This window comes from Colossoma macropomum, unplaced genomic scaffold (assembly GCF_904425465.1).
Source record: "Colossoma macropomum unplaced genomic scaffold, Colossoma_macropomum, whole genome shotgun sequence".
Classification (NCBI taxonomy): domain Eukaryota; kingdom Metazoa; phylum Chordata; class Actinopteri; order Characiformes; family Serrasalmidae; genus Colossoma; species Colossoma macropomum.
Window position 1 is genome coordinate 2,361,131 of NW_023494791.1, and position 25,708 is coordinate 2,386,838.

At 40.9% G+C, this 25,708-nt stretch overlaps 1 protein-coding gene across 2 annotated transcripts in view; it reads right to left on the reverse strand.

Moving 5' to 3' along the window:
* tmem63ba (transmembrane protein 63Ba) overlaps positions 1–25,708 on the reverse strand; it is a 72,071-nt gene that overhangs the window by 39,503 nt on the left and 6,860 nt on the right. Inside the window, exons 2-4 of one of the 2 annotated variants that reach the window (XM_036573639.1) lie at positions 10,914–11,155; positions 8,958–9,037; positions 4,440–4,478 (exon numbers count right to left, since the gene is read on the reverse strand). In XM_036573639.1, coding sequence (XP_036429532.1) covers positions 4,440–4,478; positions 8,958–9,037; positions 10,914–11,108 — 314 coding nt within the window. In that variant the 5' untranslated portion in view covers positions 11,109–11,155. The remainder of the gene's footprint in view (positions 1–4,439; positions 4,479–8,957; positions 9,038–10,913; positions 11,156–25,708) is intronic. The other variant, XM_036573640.1, reaches the window with a different exon arrangement.

The following is a 25,708-nucleotide window of genomic DNA, read 5'->3' on the forward strand; positions in this document are numbered from 1 at the left end:
TTAATATGTTTTAATGTTCACAGTTCCTTCACCAAATTATAGTTCCTTAACGAGCAGCTTGTTGCTACGTCAGAGTAACGAGCTCCGCCCACTCGCTGCTCAGCCGGCAGTTCGTTCTCCAGCTCCACACAGACCAACTGACAGTTTGGGAATTTAGTGTCGTCTCATCTTCAGAGTCTGACCAAATCGGCTGTCGGTCAAATGTGACCTTAAAAGTGTCCATTTTCTGTTTGTGGCAAAGTAAGAAGTAAAAACGTTCAAATGTCTTGAGCGTCTTCTACAGCGGTCAAAGTCGTTGCTTAGCAACGGCGTCTCAGCGGAGTGATACAGTGTTTGTGAAAACCTGTGATGTTGTGGAGAAATAACAGCACAGTTAGAACGCCTCTCAACCAATCAGCTCGCGTGGCCGGGACTAACTGTTGCGTATTTTAATCATAACTGACCGCCATATCCAACAGCTTTATCAAACGCTGAATTGTATGTCCATTTTATTGGAGCTGGGCAATGTGACAAGATATCATCATCGTGATACATTATGTCACAACACAATGTGCTTTTCTGAACATATTGTGTACATCATCTGTACATGTAGAACACTGACCAACTGCATGTTTTATTATTATAAAGAGAGCAAAATTAGTCCCGTTTAACCAGGTTTACTGCAGCACAGTACGGCAAACACTGAACAAAAATCTGTTTTTTCTCCATCGTTTAGTGTGAGGAGGTCAGGACGGCCGTCTTAACTCAGTCTTTTTCTCGTCTTGATGCTACAACAAAATCGACCAGGTTTAATATTATTGTAAGTTTCATGTCTTGGCTCACGCAAATACTGACGTGAAAGGGGCGCGAGAGAGGTCAGCATGCATGATGCTAAGTGGCAGTCGTACGTTTCCATTACTTGTACCAGCTATATTAGTCTTATAGCTCCAGAAAGCAAAGTTCTAACACCAAGCATGTCTTTGCTGATGGACTACGTTTGGGTTAAGGGGAAAACTGTGTGAATTTAATGTTTGCATGAACCAAGGCTTAACTTGAGCTCACTTAGCTGGCTAGGACATCCACCACTCAGGCTACCACCCATCTTTATTAACCTCTCAACTCTCCTGTTCTGTTCATCATCAACTACACAGGAGGCTAAACTCGAGTTTTTCACCACGTCAAAATGTTTCATGCTTTCACTGATTGAGAAAGCACACACACACACACACACACAGTTAGGGTCCACGTCACAGAAGAAAGACAGCCTCCACTAAGCCTAGAGAGAAAAGGGACACGCAAAAGAGAGAGGAATAAAAGTTTAGTGCAGATTAGAGTCAGACTGAAGGAAGAGGAACCGTTCAGCAGACATGGAGTCAATGCTCTGCTGGACGGTGAACAAAGAACCGAAGAACGTCTATTTGAATGAAGCACTCAGGACCTACTGGGTTTACAGTAAGTGCACAGTGACGGCGCCCATTTAATAAGGGTTTGTATACGAATGTCAAACCCTTCCTATTTTCAGCATATTGAGGACTAAATCAATCACAGACACGAATAAACACTACACACCTAAAGATGGTTCTTTAAGGGTTCTTCAGTACAGACAATGGTTTATAGAACCAGGAACACTCAAAGAACCATTTGCATGCTTTGCATCGCGAAAGTGTTATTCAGTTTGATGGAGAACGTGCTGTAGATGGTTCTATATGGAACCTTTTTGAAAAGAGTTCTACATAGCACCAAAAAGGGTTCTTCTATTGTATACAAGCTTGACAACATAACAGTAGCAAAACCCTTTCTGGTGCAATATAGAACCATCTGCAGCACATTCACTATCAATCTAAACAACCCTTTCACAATGCAAAGAACGCTTTATTCATGCAAAGGGTTTTTTGAGTGTTCCTGGTTCTATATAGAACCATTTTCTTTGCTAAAGACCCCTTAAAGAACCATCTTTTTTTACGAGTGTAGATTCCAGTGAAACTACTTCAAGGCTCTGTTGTCTAAACTACTTTGTCCTCGTCCACACGTATCGGGATATTTCTAAAACAGTTAAAAACATAAAAGAAATGCACATCAACTGAATGAAGTGTGGTGGATTTGGGTTGGAGGTGAAACCGGCAGGAAGGAAGATCTCCAGAAGGAGTTTTGGTGACCACTGCTCTTTTATCAGTGGTCAGTTTCTGTCCCAAAAAAATGCTTATTGCCGTAAATAAATCAGAGCAGACTGCACCGACCAATAGCTCAGAGCGGTGGCTGCTGAGTTCAGCATGTGCTCAGGTATAAAGTTTTGAGCAACTTAAAAATGTTCATTACTCCCCCGTTCACTGACAGGACGCCACCAAAGAGACAGTTTTTAAGCTGATAGTTACCAAATAGTTCGAAAAACTTGCTAGTTAAAAACATATCACCTGATCAGGGTTGCCAGATTGGACAATGCAATAATATTGGATCTTTGTAATAGCGCATAACGATAATAATAATAATAATAACGACAACAACAGATTACATTAATTGTAATAATTAATACTAATAGTTAGCGATAAGAAAAAGAACTTCTGAATAAAATAATAATAATAATGATGACAAAAGCAATAATAAGACAAACAGTATTGTTTCCCATTTGCTTACAAAAGTGAAACATGTCGAGCTTTTCTTTTTATTTTATTTTTTATTAAAGTATTTTTCTAAGCTTTATGGCTTAAATATAGCTTAAATGTCTTGAGCCAAGACAGCAGAGCAGCAGCAAAATTTCATGTCAATTTAACAACACAACACTAACATTCGTGTAACAATTTGAGGACGGCCTACGACGTCCCTACAGTACACATCTGTACAGTTTCGTCCAAAGCGTTTCTGATTTTGAGCTGTATAAGCATGATTTTTGCCATTTAAGCTCCACCCCTTTTTGGGTGGTGCCCGGACGCTACACAGTATTTAAATTCCAACATTTTTAACAATTTCTTTTGTTAAAAAAATCTTCTGACAGATTAGTGTGAAAAACCATTGGCTAAGAAATTTGCATAATTTATGCAAAACGTGCAAGTTATCTTAAAATCAAGAGGGCGGAGCTACTTTTTTTTTCTTTGTAGAGTATAAGCAGAATTTTGTCGCTATGACACACAGTTCAGAAGATTTTAAAAAAGCTCCGCCCTGTAGAGCCCATGTGTCAAACACAAGGACAATCCTATTAAGCCCACAAAATAATAATAATAATATTCTATTAATATTAGCCCATTTCACCATGAGCTACACTACAGTTCCCAGCATGCACCGCAATGTAATGTGGGCTCCCACCCCCTCCCCAATAACGCTCTATGGGACAGCACCAAAAAAACAGGTTTAACGGTGATCTACAGCTAATGTAGTGTATTGTTTTATATAAAATAATTTGTTTTTAATTAAAATGATTTTTGAATAAAACAAAAAGCAAAAAATCACCTAAAGGACTCTCAGACTGTGAGAAACAAGATTCTCTGGTCTGATGAAACCAAGATTTTACTTTTTGGCCTCAATTCTAAGCGAGGACACCAGGCACTGCTCATCACCTGCCCAATACCATCCCTACAGTGAAGCATGGTGGTGGCAGCATCATGCTGTGGGGTTGTTTTCCAGCAGCTGGGACAGGGAGACTGGTCAGGGTTGAGGGAAAGCTCAATGGAGCAAAGTACAGAGATATTCTTATTGAAAACCTGATCCAGAGCGCTCGGGACAATGACCACCAAGACAATGACCCTAAGCACACAGCCAAGACAGCACAGGAGTGGCTTAGGGACAACTCTGTGAGTGTCCTTGAGTGGCCCAGCCAGAGCCCTGACATAATTTTTGAATTGTTCAAGTATTCAATGCCTATTTTTTGCCGTTGTCATTTTGGCGTATTTTGAATAAACTATGGCCAGTTCATGGAAAAACATTAAGTATAAAGTAAAATTAAACACAGCCGGCCCTTTTAGTGGTTGGGTTTGACACCCCTGCTGTTGTTGGACAGCTCTATTGTGTTGTTCGGATAATAAAACATGGAAAAAAATAAAAACACGTTTTGAGAAACATCCATATACGTGTGGACCTGGTCTAAGTCAACCACGCAGAGCTTTACCTCTCCCTATGAGCATCCTGCCTCTGAGAGGCACATGGTTCAAGAGCCAAGTCCAGAAAATGCATGCTGGGCAATCAAGTGAACATACTGGTTATAGGTTAAACAACACATGCAGAGGAGATCAGCCCACAACTACATTTAAGAAGCTGAGAAGAAGCCCTCCACCAACTGGAACTGACGTACAGACGGAACAGGAGAAGGTGAGAACGTGTGATTAAGAGGAATGTGTCGACAGAGACATGTTAAAAGGATTCACGCCACCCGAGAGAGCGAGAGAGGGCAAGAGAAACAAGAGAAGGTTAATTCAATAGGTGGAAGTGGAGCAGGAACTCCAAGGAACCGACGGACGTAAAACAAGACATACTATTCCAGTTCGTCCAGGCGCCGGTATCGCTGATCCTGCCTTGAGGGGAGAAAAAAGAAGAAGAAGAGAGGGAGGGGTCATGACGAGCTCAAATGCCTGAGGTTCAAGCCTGCTGAGCTCAGAGAAACACAACCTTCAACTGATTTCAGAAGCAGTCATTCTGAAATAGAGGAATGATGTGTCATTTCTGATCACACTGCCTTCGGTTTAAATCACACTGACAATTTTAGTTTCAGTACTGTGAGTTAAAGCAGTTTGAATGCTACTCACATTGGATGTAAATGATGATAATTCAGTTTTTCTCAGTAATAACAATAAGCTTAGGGTATAAATTATAGCATTTCCTAGTTTACAGTGAAATAGGGAACGCATGCAGCCTATCAAACAGCATCTAGGATTAAGGTAAAGAGAAGACAACAGCCAATCAGGCCACATATTACTGAAGAGAACACTTGGTTAGTGAAATCAAACCATCAAACAACAACGACAGCATCAACAACAACGACAGCATCAACATCAACTTAGTAGAGGTGGCGTAGTGATGAAGGATTGTGGTGGGTAAAGACAAACCTAAAAGTGAAAACAGAGATGAAGTTGTTAGACATGCTTAATATTGTGTATATATATATATATATATATATATATATATATATATATATATATATATATATATATATTCGAGTATGCTAAACTCACCATATCTCACCAAATATATATATATGGTGCTGCTGTTAGAACAAAAACTTTTCTGTTTTGGACATAATTTGAAAATACCTGTTGCTCTTTACATTTTATCTAAATTTCATGATGAATGGACCAAAAGAAACGGCCGAAACTGACTACGAAAAAACTCTGGTTCCATTGACTTACATTAAAAGTAGAGTATGTTTTTTCCTTCTCCTGTAAAGTTACCATTTTGGAGATATGAAGTTTTGTTCCGACAGCAGCGATTAAAAAAATAAATAAATATATGTGTGTGCTTGTATATACTGACAAAAACCAGCCGATGTCAGAATACCTTGAGCAGCGAACTTTAGTTTCCTCAGTACGAGTGGCAATGTGCCCTTTTCACTTGCTATTCTGGAAAGAAGTCTAGCCATTCACTCACAACAGCACAAATCAGCGCAGCAGGAGAGTTAGCAAGCCACACATCCTCTCTCCTTTTCATCCCTGTTTTTGTTGACTGTTAAGGCACATTCTGAAGCTGTTGCTTGCTTAGGGTTGAATGTAAAGGCCCGGTAAATCAGTCATGTCCTCAAAACAGTGGGCCTCATTCACCAACCATTCTTAAGAAGAAGTTTCTTCTTAAAACCCACTTTTTATCAGGACCTTTCTCAAGGACACACTTAAGAGCAAACTTAGGAAGATATTGGAGAATGAGGCCTATTGATATGCATTTAACTTTCACTTACTTATGTGATATTCTATATTGATTAATAACTTTGAATATTACAGCAGAATTCCTTAGATGGGTTGTATTCAGACATAAATAATGCATATTGTAAATTTTCCTGCTGTTCTCTCTTTTATAGTAAGAAGCAGCGCCTAACGGACACACATTTATACTGTTTTATTTATATACGAAGCATTCTCAAAGACTTCTTTTTATCGTTTTAACTGGAATATATGTATACATACGTGTGTGTGCATACACACATATATATTTATATATACACAAACACACGCAAAAGTTGGTCAAATGACGTTTTGTGGACTTTCTAATTGAAAATAAGTTAACAGAACCTCAACACACGTCTGCACATTCAATGTACAATTATTATTTATTCGCCAAATTTGACATACTGGAGAAAAAAAACCAAATATTTTATGCTTTATTTTTCCAAATATGCTAAACACACAAAATAAATGGAAACTGCGCACTAACATCTGCAGAAAGTGTCAAATTTAAGTATGTTCTCTGTAGATGACGTCTTAACTTATTTGCATTTAGAAAGTCAACTTAACATAATTTGACTTCAAACTTTTGCATGCGACTCTATAAAAACACACAGTACTGCAAACATCTTAGACAGCTTGGCTCATCGTCTGAAACTATTTGGCATTAAACCTGTCTGTGCTTGTAAAAGCACATTATCATTAGAATGAATGCAAATTAACATAAATAAAGCAAAAGGTAACAAGAATTTCTTGTTTTCAAAAAAATAGTTGGTATCTTGTGAGCTGGTCTGAGGAACAGAAATTTCTGGCTCCAGATTTCTCCAGACATCATATGTTTTCATTAAATTTTGCGCACTTAGTTTGAAAAGTATTGATTATGCAAAGCAGGTACTGGATGAAAACTAGAAATAACACTGGGCTTTTCCTAGGAAAGGTTTGGAAATGGTTAAACGAACAAACTGACATACAAAACACAAAAAAAATCCTAAATATTAATAATATTATTCGCATTTAGTGTAATAATAGTTCTCTAAGCAAATAAATAAAGAATGATCACATAAATAGCTTTTAAAAATCAAATGTTCCTCTAGTGCCCAACACCTCTGCACAATATTGTTTGTTTTTTGGCCATATTGCTCAGCACAAAGGGGTAATCTAAGGTCCTTCGGAGGTTCAGGTCTAATCTGACCTTCTGGCCCCGCTGGAGGAGGATGTGCAAAACAGATCAATAATGGCCAGGCAAGTAAACAAGATATGAAACCCAGCTGAGTCAGTCGCAGTAGACGTGACGTAGAAGTCAGGTGATGATCTGAGTGGGAGGAAGGGCTCCGTCACGCTGGAACCAGAACGGAGAGCAGCAGAGCTTCTGACGGCGAGTCAGCCAGCAGTGAGGGCCGCCAGGAAAACCCCACATAAAACATTCAAAATTTAATGTAGGATAGATCAGATAATTGGATGGAACCATTTACTGTATTGATTGGGCAGTCAGTCACTCTGACTCCATAAAATTTAATAAGGTAAAACATCAACAAGCTGGCTGCACTACGACTGCTGATCTGTACCGGAAAATACAGCGATGAGGTTTTCAGACGTCTTTATTTTTATTATTTAATATATTTACAATTTATATATCCACTTAAAATTTACACATATAATGATTCTTATTTGCTAAATGTGCTTAAAATAGTGCAGATCTGACCAGCTTTAAGGACATCTGAACTACTCTGCGTCTAATACACAAAATTTCGTATGATGTGGAGACCAGTGAAGATTTTCACGTAGCTACAGTGTGAGAAATCAAGCCCCGCCTACCTGATCCTGATTTACATATCATTTACATGAAGCACACCCTAATTCGTGCATATGTTTTCATAGGGACCCAATAAAACAATGGCATTCAGTGGCTCCTGAGCCAAAATCTGGGCTTGTAGGCGGAGTCTGAGACTGCACTGCTCCCCCTACTGACCAAACTTCATAGTGTTAAAATTACAAAGACTCAATGTAAAAAACACAATGTAAAATAAACAAAACGTCTTTGGGTTTTTCTAAAACGGTACAATGATGTGATTGTGTAGTGTGATTATTTTTTTAAATTATCATATTTAAAACTGTATTATTGCAGTGTATGACACTAGCTGTGTTTTGTATTGTTTATTTTGTGGGCGGAGTCAGTAGTATAAAACAAAAGCACAGTGTGATCTGTCTTTAAATGTAACAGGGTTTATTTGTTTATATCAATGTGCATGTAAATAAGTACATACACTTTTGTACTGGACTGCCATGTGCATAAAAGATTATTATTATTATTATTATTATTATTATTTTTACATTCTTATTCTTATTACTGGTGTCATAGATGATAATAGTTTTAGTTAGTTAACCACAAATCAGGCATTTTTCATGCTTGTTTCCTATTCGAGCTGTTATCTTTTCATTTCTCTTAAATCTTTTTGTCCTGTTGATTTTAATTTATTTTAGGTGATAAACTTAATTTAAACTTTTTGAATCCCTGTGTAATTTGCTCAGCTACACTGTAAATGAGGGTAACCCTTAATGTACTTCTGAGTCGCAGTAAAGATTATTAATTGATTGATTGATTTATGTATAATTTCATATGCTTCCCCTATCCATTTAGCTTTTTTTCCAAATCTCTGTTTATACTTATGAACACACAGGTTTTTTTTGTCTATACTAACAAATACAACCTCAAAAGATATTATGTGTGTGAATTTGATTGGATACATGCCCTGGAAGTATATTAAAGAACAAAAAACAAACGTGCCTGAGTCCTGAAAACATCCCTCACTGCATTCAGGACAAATGATTTAACCCACAGTCTTTCATTTTGTTGTAAACACACTGACAATCACAGTATGATTTGTCTGCACAGCAGCTGATCGAGTGTGTCCAGCTGAACAAATGTGGTCCAGATGTGTCTGTACAGAGCGTCCAGTGAGAGAACGTGACTCAGCACTGCAATGATGAGTTTCTAAGAGGGCTTTCGAAAGTGGGACGGCAATCAGCATTAGACTTTTGAAGCACATGTTCAACAGAAATGCTCTGATTTTGGCACTGAGGGCGTGAAATTCATTCAGATTTAGTGAGACTCGTGTTTATTACCTGTCTGCGTCTGAGACCAGCGCCAGACGCCCATAATCCCACGCAACTTTCCTCAAGAAAGAGAACACAAAGAGCAGAACCTGGAGAAAGACAAGCACCACACACAAGTTTATTAAAATATAATAAAAGAAGATTATAAGTACAAATAACATGATATAAATAAAATTAACTTATTAACTTATTAGGCTGAGGGGCAACACTGTTAAAATGAATTAAATTACAAAAGAAAAAAGAATTAAGCAGACTTAACTATAATCCACTGCACTTATTGCAGATATTAGACAAGATAAGGTGATTAACTAGAGGATTATATTGAAATTTGAGAAGCACAGAATCTTGCAGATTCCTTCCTTGCAACATAATGTAAAAGTAAATTGTTAAGGCTGAGTAGCGCTCAACACTCTAAAAACATGTTAAGGTCATAATTTATTTATATTTTTAAAATAAAACAATAAGTTATTTTAATAATTACAACTTCTTGAGCCTCAATTTAGCAATATTGGTTTTTAAATCAATTATCTAGAATTCCAAGCACCTCAGAAAAGCTCATCCTCACAGTCATGTGTGAAGGCTGAGGACATATTTTGAAGAAAAAACGTTTTTCTGCAATTTTAACAGCAATAATCTATACATGACTATGAAATATATGATTTAAATGACAAAGAAAACAAATGACAAGTAAATATTATCAAATATATAATGAAAGTCCCCAGGAGTCGTGTCACTGGTGTTACTGCACAACAAAAAATCTCTTATTTTGAAATAAAAGTCACACTGATGACATCACTCGACTTCCTTTTACCTGTTTTCTGAGGATCTATGAAGAAAAGCTCATGGTGAGTCCACTGTGTCTCTCAGTTATCAGAGATTTTCTCATTTAGCTCATGATTTCATATGAAGCTTTTAGCTGAAGTCACTGGTGTGACCGACTTTATTCTGAGGTAATTGTGAGAAAATAGAATACAAATGGATTAAATTTCATATTTTAGTGGATATTCCATGATTGACAACATGTGGTTTGATGTTCTGTAGCAGCCATTTAGTAAAATGCATTGTTCATTAAAAATGTGTTCCTTTATTATGTGGAACACCAATGAGGATCAGTAACACCAGTGACTCCTATGGAGAGACAGAAAAGTGGACGTTTCTGTGGAATGACCCGTTTATAGTTCAAGATATAACAAAAAATGAAAATATGATTGAAAATAGTTGGATAACGTTACTGGGATCAAAAAAGATTGTGAGAAATCCAATTAAACGTCTAAATATCATGGATGTGTTTTATATTGTTATAATATAATCTTTTTAAAAAGGTTCTATACAGCACCAAAAAGGGTTCTTCTAGTGTTACACATTATTAGTAAAAAGGGTTCTATATAGAAACAAAAAAGGGTTCTTTGACATGTAACAACAGTTGAACCCTTTTTGGTGCTATACAGAACCCTTTTCAAAATGGTTCTATTTAAACCATCGACAGCACATTCTCCTCCAATCTGAAGAACCATTTTACCAAGCAAAGAACCCTTTAATCAAGCAAAGGGTTCTTTGCGTATTCACGGCTCAATATATAGCCATTATCTTTACTAAAAAAGCCTTGAAGAACCCTCTTTTTTAAGAGAGCAGGCTTGAGATCATAACAATAGAAGAACGCTTTTTGGTGCTATATAGAACCATTTTCAAAAAGGTTCTATACAAAACCATCCACAGGACATTCTCCATCAATCTGAGGAACCGTTTAGCAATGCAAAGAACCCTTTAATCCTGACTCTTTGAGTGTTTATGGTTCTGTATGGTATATTATAAAAAAATATATATATCTGTATATTTCTTTACTGAAGAACCCTTGAAGAACCATCAGTTTTAAGAGCGTACAGCTAATGCTATGGGTCGCTGTTTATTTCCTTGTTGCGTTGTAATAATGTAAGTAAAATAGAAGTAGAAATGTCCACAACGTACCAGAAAACCCATAAAGTCCAGAGCGAGGACGGTAGGCACACCCCCGAAGGGCAGGCCCTGCAGCACGGTGCTGCGGATGCGGGCCGAGTAACACCAGTCCTTAGAGCTGTTCAAGGCGGAACAGTTATCCTGCTCAGTGCAGGACTGAGCCCCGCCAAAGAAACCCATCATCAGCAACACGACCACCTCCAACATCACACGCTGCACCCTCACCACTGCTGCATCCTGTACTCCCACACCACCTACAGAGAGAGAGAGAGAGAGAGAGAGAGAGAGAGCGCAAAATAGAAGGAGAGAGAGTGAGAGACAGAGAGAGAGAGACAGAAGGAGAAAGCAAAAGAGAAGGAGAGAGAGAGAGAAAGAGAAGAGGGAGAGAGAGAGAGAGAGAGAGAGAGAGAGAGAGAGAGAGAGACAGTGACAGAGACAGAGAGAAAGCAAAATAGAAGGAGAGAGAGAGGGAGCAAGGGAGCGAGAGAGAGAGAGAGAGAGAGACAGAAAGAGAAAGCAAAAGAAAAGGAGAGAGAGAGAGAGAGAGAGAGAGAGAGATAAAGAGAAGAGGGGAGAGAGAGAGAGACAGAGAGAGACAGAAAGAGAAAGCAAAATAGAAGGAGAGAGAGAGAGACAAAGAGGGCAAAAGAGAAGGAGAGAGAGAGAGAGAGAGAGAGAGGAGAGAGAGAGAGAGAGAAAGCAAAAGAGAAGAGGGAGAGAGAGAGAGAGAGAGAGAGAAGGAGAGAGAGAGAGGGACAGAGAGAAAGTGAAAGAGAAGGAGAGAGAGAGAGAAGGAGAGAGAGAGAAGTGAAAGAGAAGGAGAGAAGGAGAGAGAGGGAGAGAGAAGAGAGAGAGAGAGAGAGAGAGAGAGAGAGAGAGAGAGGGGCAGCAAGGCCATATCATTTACAAATGGGATGCACAATTACATCAGAATCATAATCGGTATTGACAGATATTTGCTTCAAAATGTAATATTGGCATCGGAAAGATGTCAAAATTTGACCAATATTTTCAATATATTCATCCAATATTTCGCTGCAACCTCGTATCTCCAAAATGGTAACTTTACAGGAGAAGGAAAAAACATACTTTACTTTTAATCTAAGTCAATGGAACCAGACTTTTTTCCAAGTCATTCTGGGTCGTTTCCTTTAAACCATCCTTCATGAAATTTACACACAATGTAAAGGCCAACAGGCATTTTCAAACCATGTCAAAAACTGAAAAATGGCAAAAATGGAGATACGAGGTTTTGTTCCGACAGCAGCGATTTGATGACTGATTAGATATTTACTGTAAGAGCAGTATTTTTAGGTGATGCTGGGTGGATACAGCAAAAAACCTGCATTTTAATTAATTTACTGCATTTGTAACCCGACAGAAATAAATATTATATTCCTCTCTAACGCTAATCCGTCATGTGTTTATTTACACGTCATCAGTGTTTATGTGTCTGCATCAGCAGTTATGCAAAAGTTTGAACAACCACAGTCAAATCACGTTTTGTTTATTTTCTTTTCTTTTTTTTTGGGATTTTTTCCCCACAATTGTCTCTCGAATTTAGTCGTATCCAATTCCACCCACTAGTCAGGACTCCCCCAGTCACAACACCACCATCGCTAGGAGGGCGAAGGCTAGCACAGGCTTCCTCCGAGACCAGTGAAGCGCCGCTAAAGCAACGTCATTGGACAGCCGAGCGCACTCGGAGAAAAGCGCCAAGATCTGTTACGTCAGCTAACAGACGCCTGCGCTGACTAGTATTGCGCTGAGTGATGGGGAAGGGGCATCCTGCCCACCCAGAGGGCTAGGAGCATCACCAGAGCATCACCAGAGCATCACCAGAGATCCAACTCACGATCTCCTGATGAGAGGACATACGACATACGCATACGGTTTCCTCCGGGTTCTCCGGTTTTCTTCCACAGTCTAAAGACATGCAGACAGGCTAACTGGAGTGACCCTAGGTGTGTGTGTGTGTGAATGTACATGTCTGTGTCAGCCCTGAGATGGACTGGTGACCTGTTCTGGGTGTTTCCTGCCTTCCGCCCAATGACCGCTGGGATAGGCTCCAGTTCCCCCCCCCGCAACCCAGAAAGATAAGTGTATGAACATTACGCTCATTGTCCATTTTATCAGCTCCACTTACTATATAGGTGCACTTTGTAGTTCTACAGTTACAGACTGTAGTCCATCTGTTTCTCTGATACTTTGTTAGCCCCCTTTTACCCTGTTCTTCAGTGGTCAGGACCCCCATGGACCCTCACAGAGCAGGTACTATTTGGGTGGTGGATCATTCTCAGCACTGCAGTAACACTGACGTGGTGGTCATGTGTTAGTGTGTGTTGTGCTGGTACGAGTGGATCAGACACAGCAGTGCTGCTGGAGTTTTTAAACACTGTGTCCACTCACTGTCCACTCTATTAGATACTCCTACCTTGTCAGTCCACCTTGTAGATGTAAAGTCAGAGGCAATAGCTCATCTGCTGCAGCACAGTTTGTGTTGGTCGTCCTCTAGTCCTTCATCAGTGGTCACAGGACGCTGCCCACAGGACGCTGTCGGCTGGATATTTTTGGTTGGTGGGCTATTCTCAGTCCAGCAGTGACACTGAGGTGTTTAAAAACTCCAGCAGCACTGCTGTGTCTGATCCACTCAGACCAGCGCAACACACACTAACACACCACCACCACGTCAGTGTTACTGCAGTGCTGAGAATGATCCACCACCCAAATAGTACCTGCTCTGTGAGGGTCCATGGGGGTCCTGACCACTGAAGAACAGGGTAAAAGGGGGCTAACAAAGTATCAGAGAAACAGATGGACTACAGTCTGTAACTGTAGAACTACAAAGTGTACCTATATAGTAAGTGGAGCTGATAAAATGGACAATGAGCGCAGAAACAAGGAGGTGGTCAGAATGTTATGCCTGACTGGTGTATATTGCTGTGTCGCTGCCGTCCATTGTGGAGATACGAGGTTTTCTTCTGAAACAGATATCAGCACCAGCAGCAAATATTGTCTATGAAGGAGGGCATGAGGTGCTTCAAAAACTAAACAAATATAATTAGGATGTAAAACACTGTACACACAGCTCTGTTGACAGAAAAAACAAACCTGCCGTGTGGATTCTCTTCTTAGCATAGGAAAACAAGAACCACCCTGCAAAACACGAGACAGGAAAGACTGGTTCTGGCAACACGTGACGGACTGAACCAGAGGGACTAGAGAACCGCACAGCGAGGCCAAGAAAGTAAGAGAGGAACCCAGAACACCAACTGGGTCAGAGAGCAGAAGAGCAAGACACAGCCAAGAACCCGGAGAGGGAGGCATGTGTTTCTCGCTCGCTCACTGACTCACTCACCAACAAACACACACACTTCCCGGATTGGACAACAGTGCCTCTCAGGTGTGACTCAGGAATTATGTAACAGCACGAAAAACAAAGTTGGCGACAGCTGAGAACCGATCCTACTAGGGACGGCAAATATTTCCGTTGTGGATTTTCGTTTACGTTGTCAGAGTGATGTTCGACTTAGAGTGAGTAACGCCTACACCTGAAGAGCAGTTCACTCGCAGCGCCCTACCGACACGAGCAGACAGCGAAAGAAAAAGGACAATTATGGCTAAAGCCGTTTCAGACCACTTCCTATTTCTACTGTTATATAAAAATATGCAAAACTTTAGGGGGCGCCCATGAGCGAGTCTTTGATGAAAAGAGCTGAATGGCTAAAAATATGAAGTGAAACTTAATAACACACACACACACACGCGCGCGCACACCATCTAAACTGCTTATCTTTCTGGGTCGCGGTGGGGTGCTGGAGCCTATCCCAGCGGTCACTGGGCGGAAGACAGGATTGGAAAGTACAATGAAGTAAAAAAACCCTAAGAAAACCAGCATCTTTCCATTTTTCTATAGCAAACAGGGTCTGGGCAGCAGGACGATTACAGTACCGCTACTGAGCGTCGACTGGTCAGCATTACCACTACTAAGCATCGATTGGTCAGCATTGCCGCTACTGAGCGCCGACTGGGCATCATTACCACTACTAAGCTCCGACTGATCGGCATTACCGCTACTGAGCGCCGACCGGTCGGCATTATGGCTAATGTGCCCCGACTGGTCGGCATTGCCGCTACTGAGCGCCGACTGGTCAGCATTACCGCTACTAAGCATCGACTGGTCAGCATTACCGTTACTGAGCATCGACTGGTCAGCATTACGGCTAATGTGCGCCGACTGGTCGGCATTATGGCTACTGAGTGCTGACTGGTCGGCATTATGGCTTCTGAGTGCTGACTGGTCGGCATTATGGCTACTGTGCCCCGACTGGTCGGCATTGCCGCTACTGAGCGTCGACTGGTCAGCATTATGGCTACTGAGCGCCGACTGCTTGGCATTACGGCTACTGAGCGCCGATTGGTCGGCATTATGGCTATGTGCCCTCGACTGGTCGGCATTGCTGCTACTGAGCGCCGACTGGTCAGCATTACGGCTACTGAGCACCGACTGCTCAGCATTACGGCTACTGAGTGTCGATTGGTCGGCATTACGGCTACTAAGCGCCGTCTGCTCAGCATTACGACTACTAAGCGCCTACTGGTCGGCATTACGGCTACTGAGCGCAGACTGGTCGGCATTACGGCTACTGAGTGCTGACTGGTCGGCATTACAGCTACTAAGCGACATCTGCTCAGCATTACGACTACTAAGCGCCTACTGGTCGGCATTACGGCTACTGAGCGCCGACTGGTCGGCATTACAGCTACTAAGCGACATCTGCTCAGCATTACGACTACTAAGCGCCTACTGGTCGGCATTACGGCTACTGAGCGCCGACTGGTCGGCATTACAGCTACTAAGCGCCGACTGGTCGGCATTACGGCTACTAAGCGTCGACTGGTCGGCATTACGGCTACTGAGCGTCGACTGGTCGGCATTACAGCTACTAAGCGTCGTCTGGTCAGCATTACGGCTACTAAGCGCCTACTGGTCGGCATTACAGCTACTAAGCGCCGACTGGTCGGCATTACAGCTACTAAGCGACGTCTGCTCAGCATTACGGCTACTGAGCGCCGACTGGTCGGCATTACAGCTACTGAGCGCCGACTGGTCGGCATTACAGCTACTAAGCGACGTCTGCTCAGCATTACGGCTACTGAGCGCCGACTGGTCGGCATTACGGCTACTGAGAACCGATTGGTTAACATTACTGCTATATAGCAAAAAGGTTCTATACAGAACCATATACAACCCTCCATCAATCTGCAGAACACTTTCACAATACAAAGAACCCTGTAATCATGCAATACAATACAATAAAGTATTGCATTAAACAAAACTAGCATCTTTCCATTTTTCTACAGTAAACAGGTTCTTTGAGTGTTCACAGTTCTATAAACCATTTTCTTTACTAAAGAACCCTTAAAGAACTATCTTTTTTTAAGAGAGTAGTAATTTAGCTCTTGGTGAACAGAACCTCAGTTTGACAGAACATTTTATTGTTCTAGTTCTCCACATTTACAGGCCACATTTAACCACCAATAGTCGATTAATTCAGATGAACAATCGAATATCAGAAGATTGTTTTTTTTGCAGTCCTAGATCCTACGCAGAACATAAAGATCCATAAAGAATGGCAGTGCCGCCTCAGGCTATTCACAAACACAGACGTGTTTATGTTCTTCCAAGCACTCGGTGACAACAGGCAACAAGGAGCGCCCAACAATAGACAAACGCAGGGTCAGTCGGTCCAGCTGGTCTTTCCCTGGTCGACTGAGATTTCAGCTCAATACTGTAAACCAGAGCAGCAAAAATTAGCCAAATTTCAAACACATTAACAAAATACAGTGGGGTCCGATATAAATCGTCAGTCTTGCCACAGACAGAGTCAGAAGACCAGGGTCTGCAGAAATTATGGTTTTATTCACAGAGCGCTCTGTCCATCTCTGCCACCACCACCCAGCCAAACAAAGAGTTTATGGACCCAGAGCTTCATAATCTAAGGCCCAGTCCCATTTCTTCATTTTACCCCTACCCCTTGTTTTCGAGTGTCACCCTAACCCCTTGGAGCTGAGTTACAGGGTAGTGGTTGAAATCTTCCCTCTGAAATGGGACCCTCAAATAAAAAGAGCATCACTTCATTAACAGCTACCAGCGCTGCTCTGTAGGCGACCCTGCCAGTCTGCAGTGACAGCAGAGGAGGGTAAAGTTCAGCTCCTCACTGCTGGGCTTTAGTTACATTTAGGGCATCATATGCCTTCAAAGAGGGGGGGCAATTATTTATTATCACCCACCCCTAATTCTTCAGTGATATGAAGCTGAAGTCAGATTTTCACCAGATTATTGGTAGAATTTTGCCGTTCCACCTTAAATGGAGCAGCAGTTCCATTCTGGCACTTCAGACGCCCTGAAAACATCAGATCCAAGTCACATTAGGGCAAAAAATCAGATTTGTGCCATTTCAGCCAGGTAATGTGAACGTAGCCAAAGAGCAAGAGGAAGAAACCCTGGGCGGAACCAAGACTCAGAAGGGGAACCCATCCTCCTCTGGACGACAACGGATAGGAAACAGTGTTAGTTTTACAATACAGACACGGGAAAAACAGACGAAGCAATGGTTATAATGAAATAGACTGAGTCTGCGCAGCAGCAACAGCATCAGAAAGGTGTTATAATAATATATAATAATAATTATATGAATATTATATATATTCATATATATTATTATTATTATAACTGGCATTACATTCAGACATACTGCATACTGAAACTAACCACTGCCCTGAAGGGTTAACTCAAAAAAGATTTGAGCTAAGCTGTCTTACAATTTTAAGTTTACCTAACCTTTTACAGTGCGGCACACAAACAGTCTAGACAGTGAAAAAATATAGTCCAGAAGAATCAAGACTGAGGATTCACAGAGCATAAGAAACCATAAAAGCCTATAATTTCTAAAAATTTCTATAAATAAAACACTGAAATCCACAAGATACTTAATGCAAATTATTATTAATACTAAATTTATTTCAAATCTGGACTGATGACAATGTTCTGTTTAAGAGGAAACTGGCAAAACTACAAAAACCGGTCAAACTTAAATAAATAAAATGTGTAATTTAAATAAAAGACATGATTAGTCGACCAGTTGACTTTTCCTTCTATCAAATTCATTCAAAGTGTAGCACTAAAGTTTCTTAATAACGTCAGTTTTACTCTAATTATTTCAAAAATATGTGATTTTATAGCCTTGGTTTAATTCTACACCAGCCAAAAGGCAGAATCTTGTTTTGGCAGAGCAGCCAGTAAAAGCTTGATGCTCCAGTTCTGCTGTTTGTTGTGTATCAACCCAAAAAGCACAGGGCCAAACAGCGGCTGGGAAGATGTGGGTAGACTGTTTACTGTTTACGGTTTTGTTCACACAGCAGGTAAAAGAGGCCCAAATCTGATCTTTTTCTCCATATGTGACACAGATGTGTGTCTGTGTGTCAGTGTGAACAGATAAACACACACAGTGTATTCGACTCCCAACTTAAATCTGATGTAAACACAGAGCTGGTTGTTTAGAAGGGTCAACAGAGATTGGTCGGCGTTATATGGCGCCCCTCAGTAGGGCTGCACGATAAAACGATAATAATTATCGCGATATAACTTTTCCTCGATAGAGCGATACGACATGTTCGATAAACGTTCAATATAATACACCACTCTCACACTTCCATGTTCAGCGAAAGCCTTGGAGGCGTTTTCTACTGCAAAGAAAGCGACACTACTCCGCCAGGAGAGGGTGCACTTCCGAGTTTTTCTACATGATTAGAGAGGGAGGGGGCCACGAGGAAGATGAGTCTTAGTTATACATTCCCTGTTTGAGTGGAGCGGCCGGCGATCTGCTCTCCTGTGACCGAGTGTGAGTGACGAGGTCAGTGGTGTAACTGAACTGTCCTACAGCGAACTCACCTCTTTACTAACATCCTAACCAGCTTTAGCAGCGTTAAATCACGTCTGCTCCTCACAACTACAGCACTGCTACAGCGCTCAGTCATAATTTAGTATTAGTGCGTTCACAAGCAACAAAGTGAAAGAAAGAAGTGGGTTCATGTAAATTACAGCCCTGATTTAAACGAAAGTAAACTGAGGAAGCTGTGAGGCAGTGGAGAGTGGGAGAGCGCTATCTTTCCAGGCTAGCTGTTTTTAGCAGCTGGCTAACTTGAAGCAGCTCTGTCACTCCACAACACGGAGAACTGATGATACTGTAGATCAAACACGACACAAAATCACCGCTTTCAGTTTAAACGTACCTAAAGGAGGACTCTGTTTGTCTGGTGTTGATATTTTGCGGTTCACCCCTTAAACTACTACGATAGTATAGAGGAATCCAGTCGTCTAGCTGGTGTCTGAATACTGTGATGTCATGTGTAGCGGGGTAGCCGAGCGCTCGGCACCAGCTAAAAATAATCTGTTATCTTTCTTAAATTATGACTATTACAAAATAGCCGTGCTTTTCCAGCTGGTAAAAACAGCTCAGCAGACACTTTCTCCCACTCTCCCATGACAGATCTGTGAAATGTTCCACTGGTTGGTGAGTGTTTGTCGTGTTCTGACCATAAAGGATAGTTTAAAACAGCGATTAACCCCCCAGGAGCAGAAATCAGCCTTCAGACTTGAAAGAAATAATGATTTGACATTTATCGCGATATGTATCGATATCGAACGATATGAATTTTGTTTATCGTGATAACATTTTTGGCCATATCGCCCAGCTCTACCCCTCAGTAGAACAAATAATAAGTCTTTTATTCCTTCTGCTATCAAGCTACTAAATGTGGATAATAGTCTTTCTAAATGATTGTTAAAGCTATTCGTCGTATCTTTGCATTGACTTTATTTACCTACGTATGTGGATTTGGTGTCTCTGACACACACACACACACACACACACACACACACACACATATATATACATACACACACACACACACACACACATATATATACACACACACGTATAACTATAAATATATAGTTGTACGTAGTACTATTACTTTCATGTTCTTCTTAGTTGCATTTTTATTGTCTTTTCTCTTTTTATTTACACTTTCATCCTGTACTTTTTAATTGTATTTATTAATATACCCATTTACTGCTATTTACTGTTTGATCATAACTTTTTTTTTTATTCTTGATTATCTTTTCTTCCTCTGTTGTTTTTACTGTGAAGCACTTCGAGCTGCATTTTTAATGTATGAAAGGCGCTAAAAGTAAACATTATTATTATTTTTGGGATTAATAAAGTACTCTGAACTCTGAACTCTGAACTGAACGTATCCGATATGCGGCAATGCGACTCAGTCTGAACAGCCAGATAGAATTCATGCGACTTTTACGTCAATCCAACTCGACATTCTTCATAATTTCATGCTGCTGAGACTCATAAACATTTTGGCTGATGTTTCTGTAGCAAAAATCAGAACAAACTCATCCAAAACCCTCCGTGTTCAAAGAGATTTCTAAAGAAGTGTCCGAACGCGGCCGCAGGAGAACGAGGCTGCAGCGTCAAAGAACAGTTAAAAGTCTGAAAGCGAAGTTTAAAGAATCCGAGGACGCGAACCAAAGAAGTGACCATGCCCTTTTTACGGCTCCAACACATTCTGGGTGATGAGCCCAGCTGTCAGTCAGTGAAGCTTCATGACGGCTCCTGTGATGCTGGTGAAGATGAAGCTGATCCTCCGGGAGCGTCTGGCGTTCGTTGGCGGTCGTGTTTGTTGACCTCTGGATGAGCCGTGAAGCAGCGTGACGCTCTGTTCTTTAGTGCATGTGGGTCAGTTTAGGAGCTGATCTGTTCAGACTGATGATACAGATCACATTTAAAAGATGATCTGAACAGCCAAACAAAAAAATCTGGTAAGAAAATCAGATTTGGGCCACTTTTACCTGCTGTGTGAACGTAGCCTGATTGTAAGAGCTGTAAAATTATGGGTCCAACTGGAGCTACGTCTACAGGAGGAAGGTTGGTGAGCACTGCTGTAGTCTGGTACTTCCGTTCACTGTGGGAATAGACAGCGCAGTGCTGGGTAAGTCTGTAGACTCTGATGTTAAACAGGCACTGTAAAGTTATCGCAGAAACAAGCTGCAGTTTCTTCAGACACGCAGAGCAGCCCTGCTTTCATAGACTCCCACTAAAATCACGTGATCCAGTTCCTCCTCTGAGCGAAGCTTTTCAACAATCACAACAGCCTCAGCACGGCAGAAGGAGGAGCAGACAGAGAACTCAAAAAGGTGAAAACTCACATCTCACCCAGCATGGAAAAGGAAAAAATGATCACTCCCACAAATACATGTCTGTTTACAGTCTCAAACTGTGTGTACATGAAGTAAAAGGCACAAAAGCAAGATCCCATATTTGTTTAACGAGCAGGACGACAGACTGTGAACGGACCATCAGGTCAGTCCAGTAAGGTTCACCTTTTAGACCAAAAATCTCCTGTGAAAGAGATTCTTTAATCTCAGTGAGATAAAAATATTTTCAGATTTGGGCTTTAGGTTGAAATATCTTCTGCAAGAGGGGCCAGTTGTAAAAATGCTAACTCACCCTTTAACCCTGGAGACCAGCGCAGACTGCTGGTCACCATAGCAACACAGACAACAGTCTCGTCTAGCTAGTAGCTAACGAAACGGCAGAGAGAGATTTAAGACGAACATCGATAATTTGGAGACGAATTGTCTTATTTGTGTTTATAATCACTCCAGCTGGTTTCCTGATACGTTTAATCTGCAACGAGAAACTGACAAACACTAAAAAGTCACAAGGTTAAAGTCGGTTTCTCGTTCGCCAGCGCACCGTTCCCGTTCCACCTTAAATGGTGCAGGAGTTACACTCTCATTTAAGGTGGAACGGGAAAATTCAAATCGAACGTTAAGAGACATTTTACAAGAAACTGTTCTACTTTTGTGGAAAAGTTTCCTGCTGGAGATGTGAGAAAAGCAGCTACAGCTGAGCTAAAGATTAAAGTAGAGCAAAGTAAGTCTGTGTTTTCGTTTATATTATATTTTTTATTCTATACTAGTTTATCAACACATACTGAGACATATTTACAGCCAAGATGGTAAAATGGACATTAAATGTTTTGGCTCCCAAGGTGGTTAGATTTTTGCTGAAAGGACAAAATGGCTCTTCTTCACATCTGGGTTGCGACCTCTGAGTTAGACCATTCAGAGGCAACCAAACCTTCATGTGTTGTGACATCACAACCATAACTTACTGGTCTTCTGGCACTTTTTATTCAGGGGTCAAGCCTCAAGCCAGAAAAAGTGGATATTCTGGTCTTCTTGGCAAAAAAAACAGGTCAGAGCCTTAATTTTACAGAAAATAATCACAATTTAAATCGTAGACGCAATATTAGTCAGAAACGTTGTAATAAGATATATTTACCCCAAATCTTAACATTAAAAACAGACTATTACAAGGACTAAAGCGAAACTAGACGACATGACGACACCTGGAACATGAATAATGCGCTGTGTTATCACTGGTTTTAGCCTGTTCACTGCTGCATTCCCTTTAACCCACTCAGCTGCCTGTCTGATTACGTCTAACGCCGATGAACACACAGAGACCTGAGTCAGCAGTGCAACGTTAGAAGATGATTCAGGAGAAACAGGCAGAGAGAAAAACAATCACAAGGCGATTGGGAAAAGCAAGCAGGGATCAATAACCAGGCCCTGAGATATCATTCCGAGACTGAAAGCCTGCCACGGCAAATCTGAAACCCAACGATTGGACAGCGTTCCCGAACCAAAGCACATTTTCTCTTTCCTGCATCTGCACTACTGACCAACAGCCAACGAGAGAATTTCAGGCTAAACACTTTATACTTACGACGCTGTACTGAACTGGCTAAAACCGTTAAGGGTTCAATAAGAGGGTTAATAAGGGTTCAGATCAATAACACCACGTCATCGGACAGAGAAAACACAAAACGTGTCTAATGTTTTCAAGGGACAATCAGAAATGTCTGTTTTTGTAAAGCTCTCTTAAGTTGTCCACCATAGTAGCTGGATCCAATTAGGGCTGCTCGATTATGGAAAAAAATCATAATCGCGATTATTTTGGTCGATACTGAACTCGTGAAAATGTAACGCGATTACTCATGGAATTCAGAAGCATCACACATTTAATGAACTTTAAAAAAATGTCTGTGTATTTCTTTTAACTTCAAATATAATTCAACTGATAAAACAAACAAAACATTAAAGGTAATGTGTGCGCTGGATTTATAACACTAGACAAAATGAGAACATCATTGCAAAAACGAATGCGGCACGATAATCGTTTTATCTTATAAATCATAACTGAAAATGATTTTAATCGCCCAGCCCTACACTGTTACAAGTAAAGGCAATATGCAGGTACACTTTTCCTTCATCAAGGTACAAACAGTGTAAATGTTCCCTCAAAGCTCCAACAGTGGTTTTAAGGTCTGATTGTGAACCTTAAATAAGTGTTTCTCCAGGTGAAAAGTTCGTATTTGTACCTTTTCATAACCGAATGTTTTAAACAGAACAGTAAAATAAAAGCCTGGAGGCGAGACGGGGTGTGTGGAGTCAGTACAGCTTAGAACATATCATTCAGTGGGTTATGGTTCAGTTATGTTCCCTGACTGAAGGTACTGAGATGGACCCTTGAGGGATCCACCCCAGTGACAAGAGGGGAACTGACCCAGAGACAGTTTAGTACCTTTATTTTGAGTCCGATCTGTCTGAATCGGGAAAGAACTCGAAACTGAGGGCCAAATTAAAGTTCCAAAAACAATTTGAAACGACTGGTAAAATCTGACAAAAATCTCGAATAGTTTGCAGCGTTTGGCTCAAGAAAAGTGTTTTTAGAGTTGATTTGGTTACTGCTGTTGTGCAGATCTCCATAACTGAGGGGAGCTTTTCCCACGCTGGCTTCCAGCAAGCCGATTGGCTCTTTTTACTAAAAGGTGGGACTTCCCCCATAAACAGACGATACGCTGAATGTCCAAACTTTCCCCATTTATTTTCCAAACAGTGACCGTCTCCTCCTTTATAACGTCTCTGACTGAAGAATGGAAACAGCAGCTCTTTGGCTTCTTTGCACTACGGAGGGTTTATCCAACTTTTTATGTTCGATCTGGAGTTTTTAAACACCTCAGTGTCCCTGCTGGACTGAGAATAGTCCACCAACCAAAAATATCCAGCCAACAGCGTCCTGTGGGCAGCGTCCTGTGACCACTGATGAAGGACTAGAGGATGACCAGCACAAACTGTGCAGCAGCAGATGAGCTATCGTCTCTGACTTTACATCTACAAGGTGGACTGACAAGGTAGGAGTGTCTAATAGAGTGGACAGTGAGTGGACACAGTGTTTAAAAACTCCTGCAGCACTGCTGTGTCTGATCCACTCAGACCAGCGCAACACACACTAACACACCACCACCACGTCAGTGTTACTGCAGTGCTGAGAATGATCCACCACCCAAATAGTACCTGCTCTGTGAGGGTCCATGGGGGTCCTGACCACTGAAGAACAGATACAGATGAGAAACAGATGGACTACAGTCTGTAAGTGTAGAACTACAAAGTGCACCTATATAGTAAGTGGAGCTGATAAAATGGACAATGAGTGTAGAAACGAGGAGGTGGTCATAATGTTATGCCTGACCGGTGTATAATTCACATTTCCTCAACACCAGTTTCTGTACTGATGATCCTGATTTGAAGTAAACGGAAATCATAAAAATCAAGCTTTCATTTCAACGTGTAACAGAAAACCAGCGTCTCTTCTCAACCTCACTCACTCGACAGCGTTTGCAAGCTGTACTGCCCAAAGAAAAGCGAGTATTTGAGATAAGACTGCGTCGACTGATAATCTACTCCGTGGCAGAGTGCGAGTTGTTGGCCTCAAGGTTGAAAGCATCTGTTGATCATTAACCAGCCCTACAAGTCTTTACACGAAACCCATTCAGTGAGATGCTTTAATGGAATGAGATTATGAGGCCACAGCTACCAACATCCTTTCACATTCGCTCAAATTCACAGGTGGGCAAAACTCCAGACAATAATGGGGCGCCAGTATCCCTGATCTGATATAAACAGGCAGGGCTGGGCAATAAGACGATATATATCATTATCGTGATGAATTATGTCTCAATACAACACAATATTCTTTTCTGAACATTTTGCGTATATCATCAGTACCTGTAGACACTGACCAACTGCATGTTTCATTGTAAACAGAGCAAAATTAGTCCTGTTTAACTGGATTTAGAGCCAAATATTGAATAAAAATAATTGTATTCACAGTGTTTTTTAAAGTGCTGCACTGCTGTCTCTTTTTTTCTCTGTTCCAACTGATCAGAGGTGTGAAAAAATAAATATTGTGATATATTGTGTATTGTTAAAATTTCCTGGAGTATCATGATATTATATTTTCTCCCTCTTCTATATATGAGCACAAATTTAATGGTTATTCCTTTATTCGAGTCAGAATCTTTCACAGTGGTGGTGATAGGAACCAGACGTCCACCTCTAAAAGCTCCCTCACTGAAAGTTCCTACATGAAATGGTTATGAATTCACTGCCTGATGACTGAGACACTGTTTCATGATAGTTTTGTGATAAATGTATTTTGATCTATTTATTTTAATCTATTCATGGTGGAGGGATACATGCAGAATGTTGTGAGAGAAAATAGTCCCCAAAGAAAACTTATTATTTCAGATTTTCCACTATTTTCATCATCAACATTCCATATAAACTCAGAAGACTCGTGTAGGTTCACTGGTGGTTC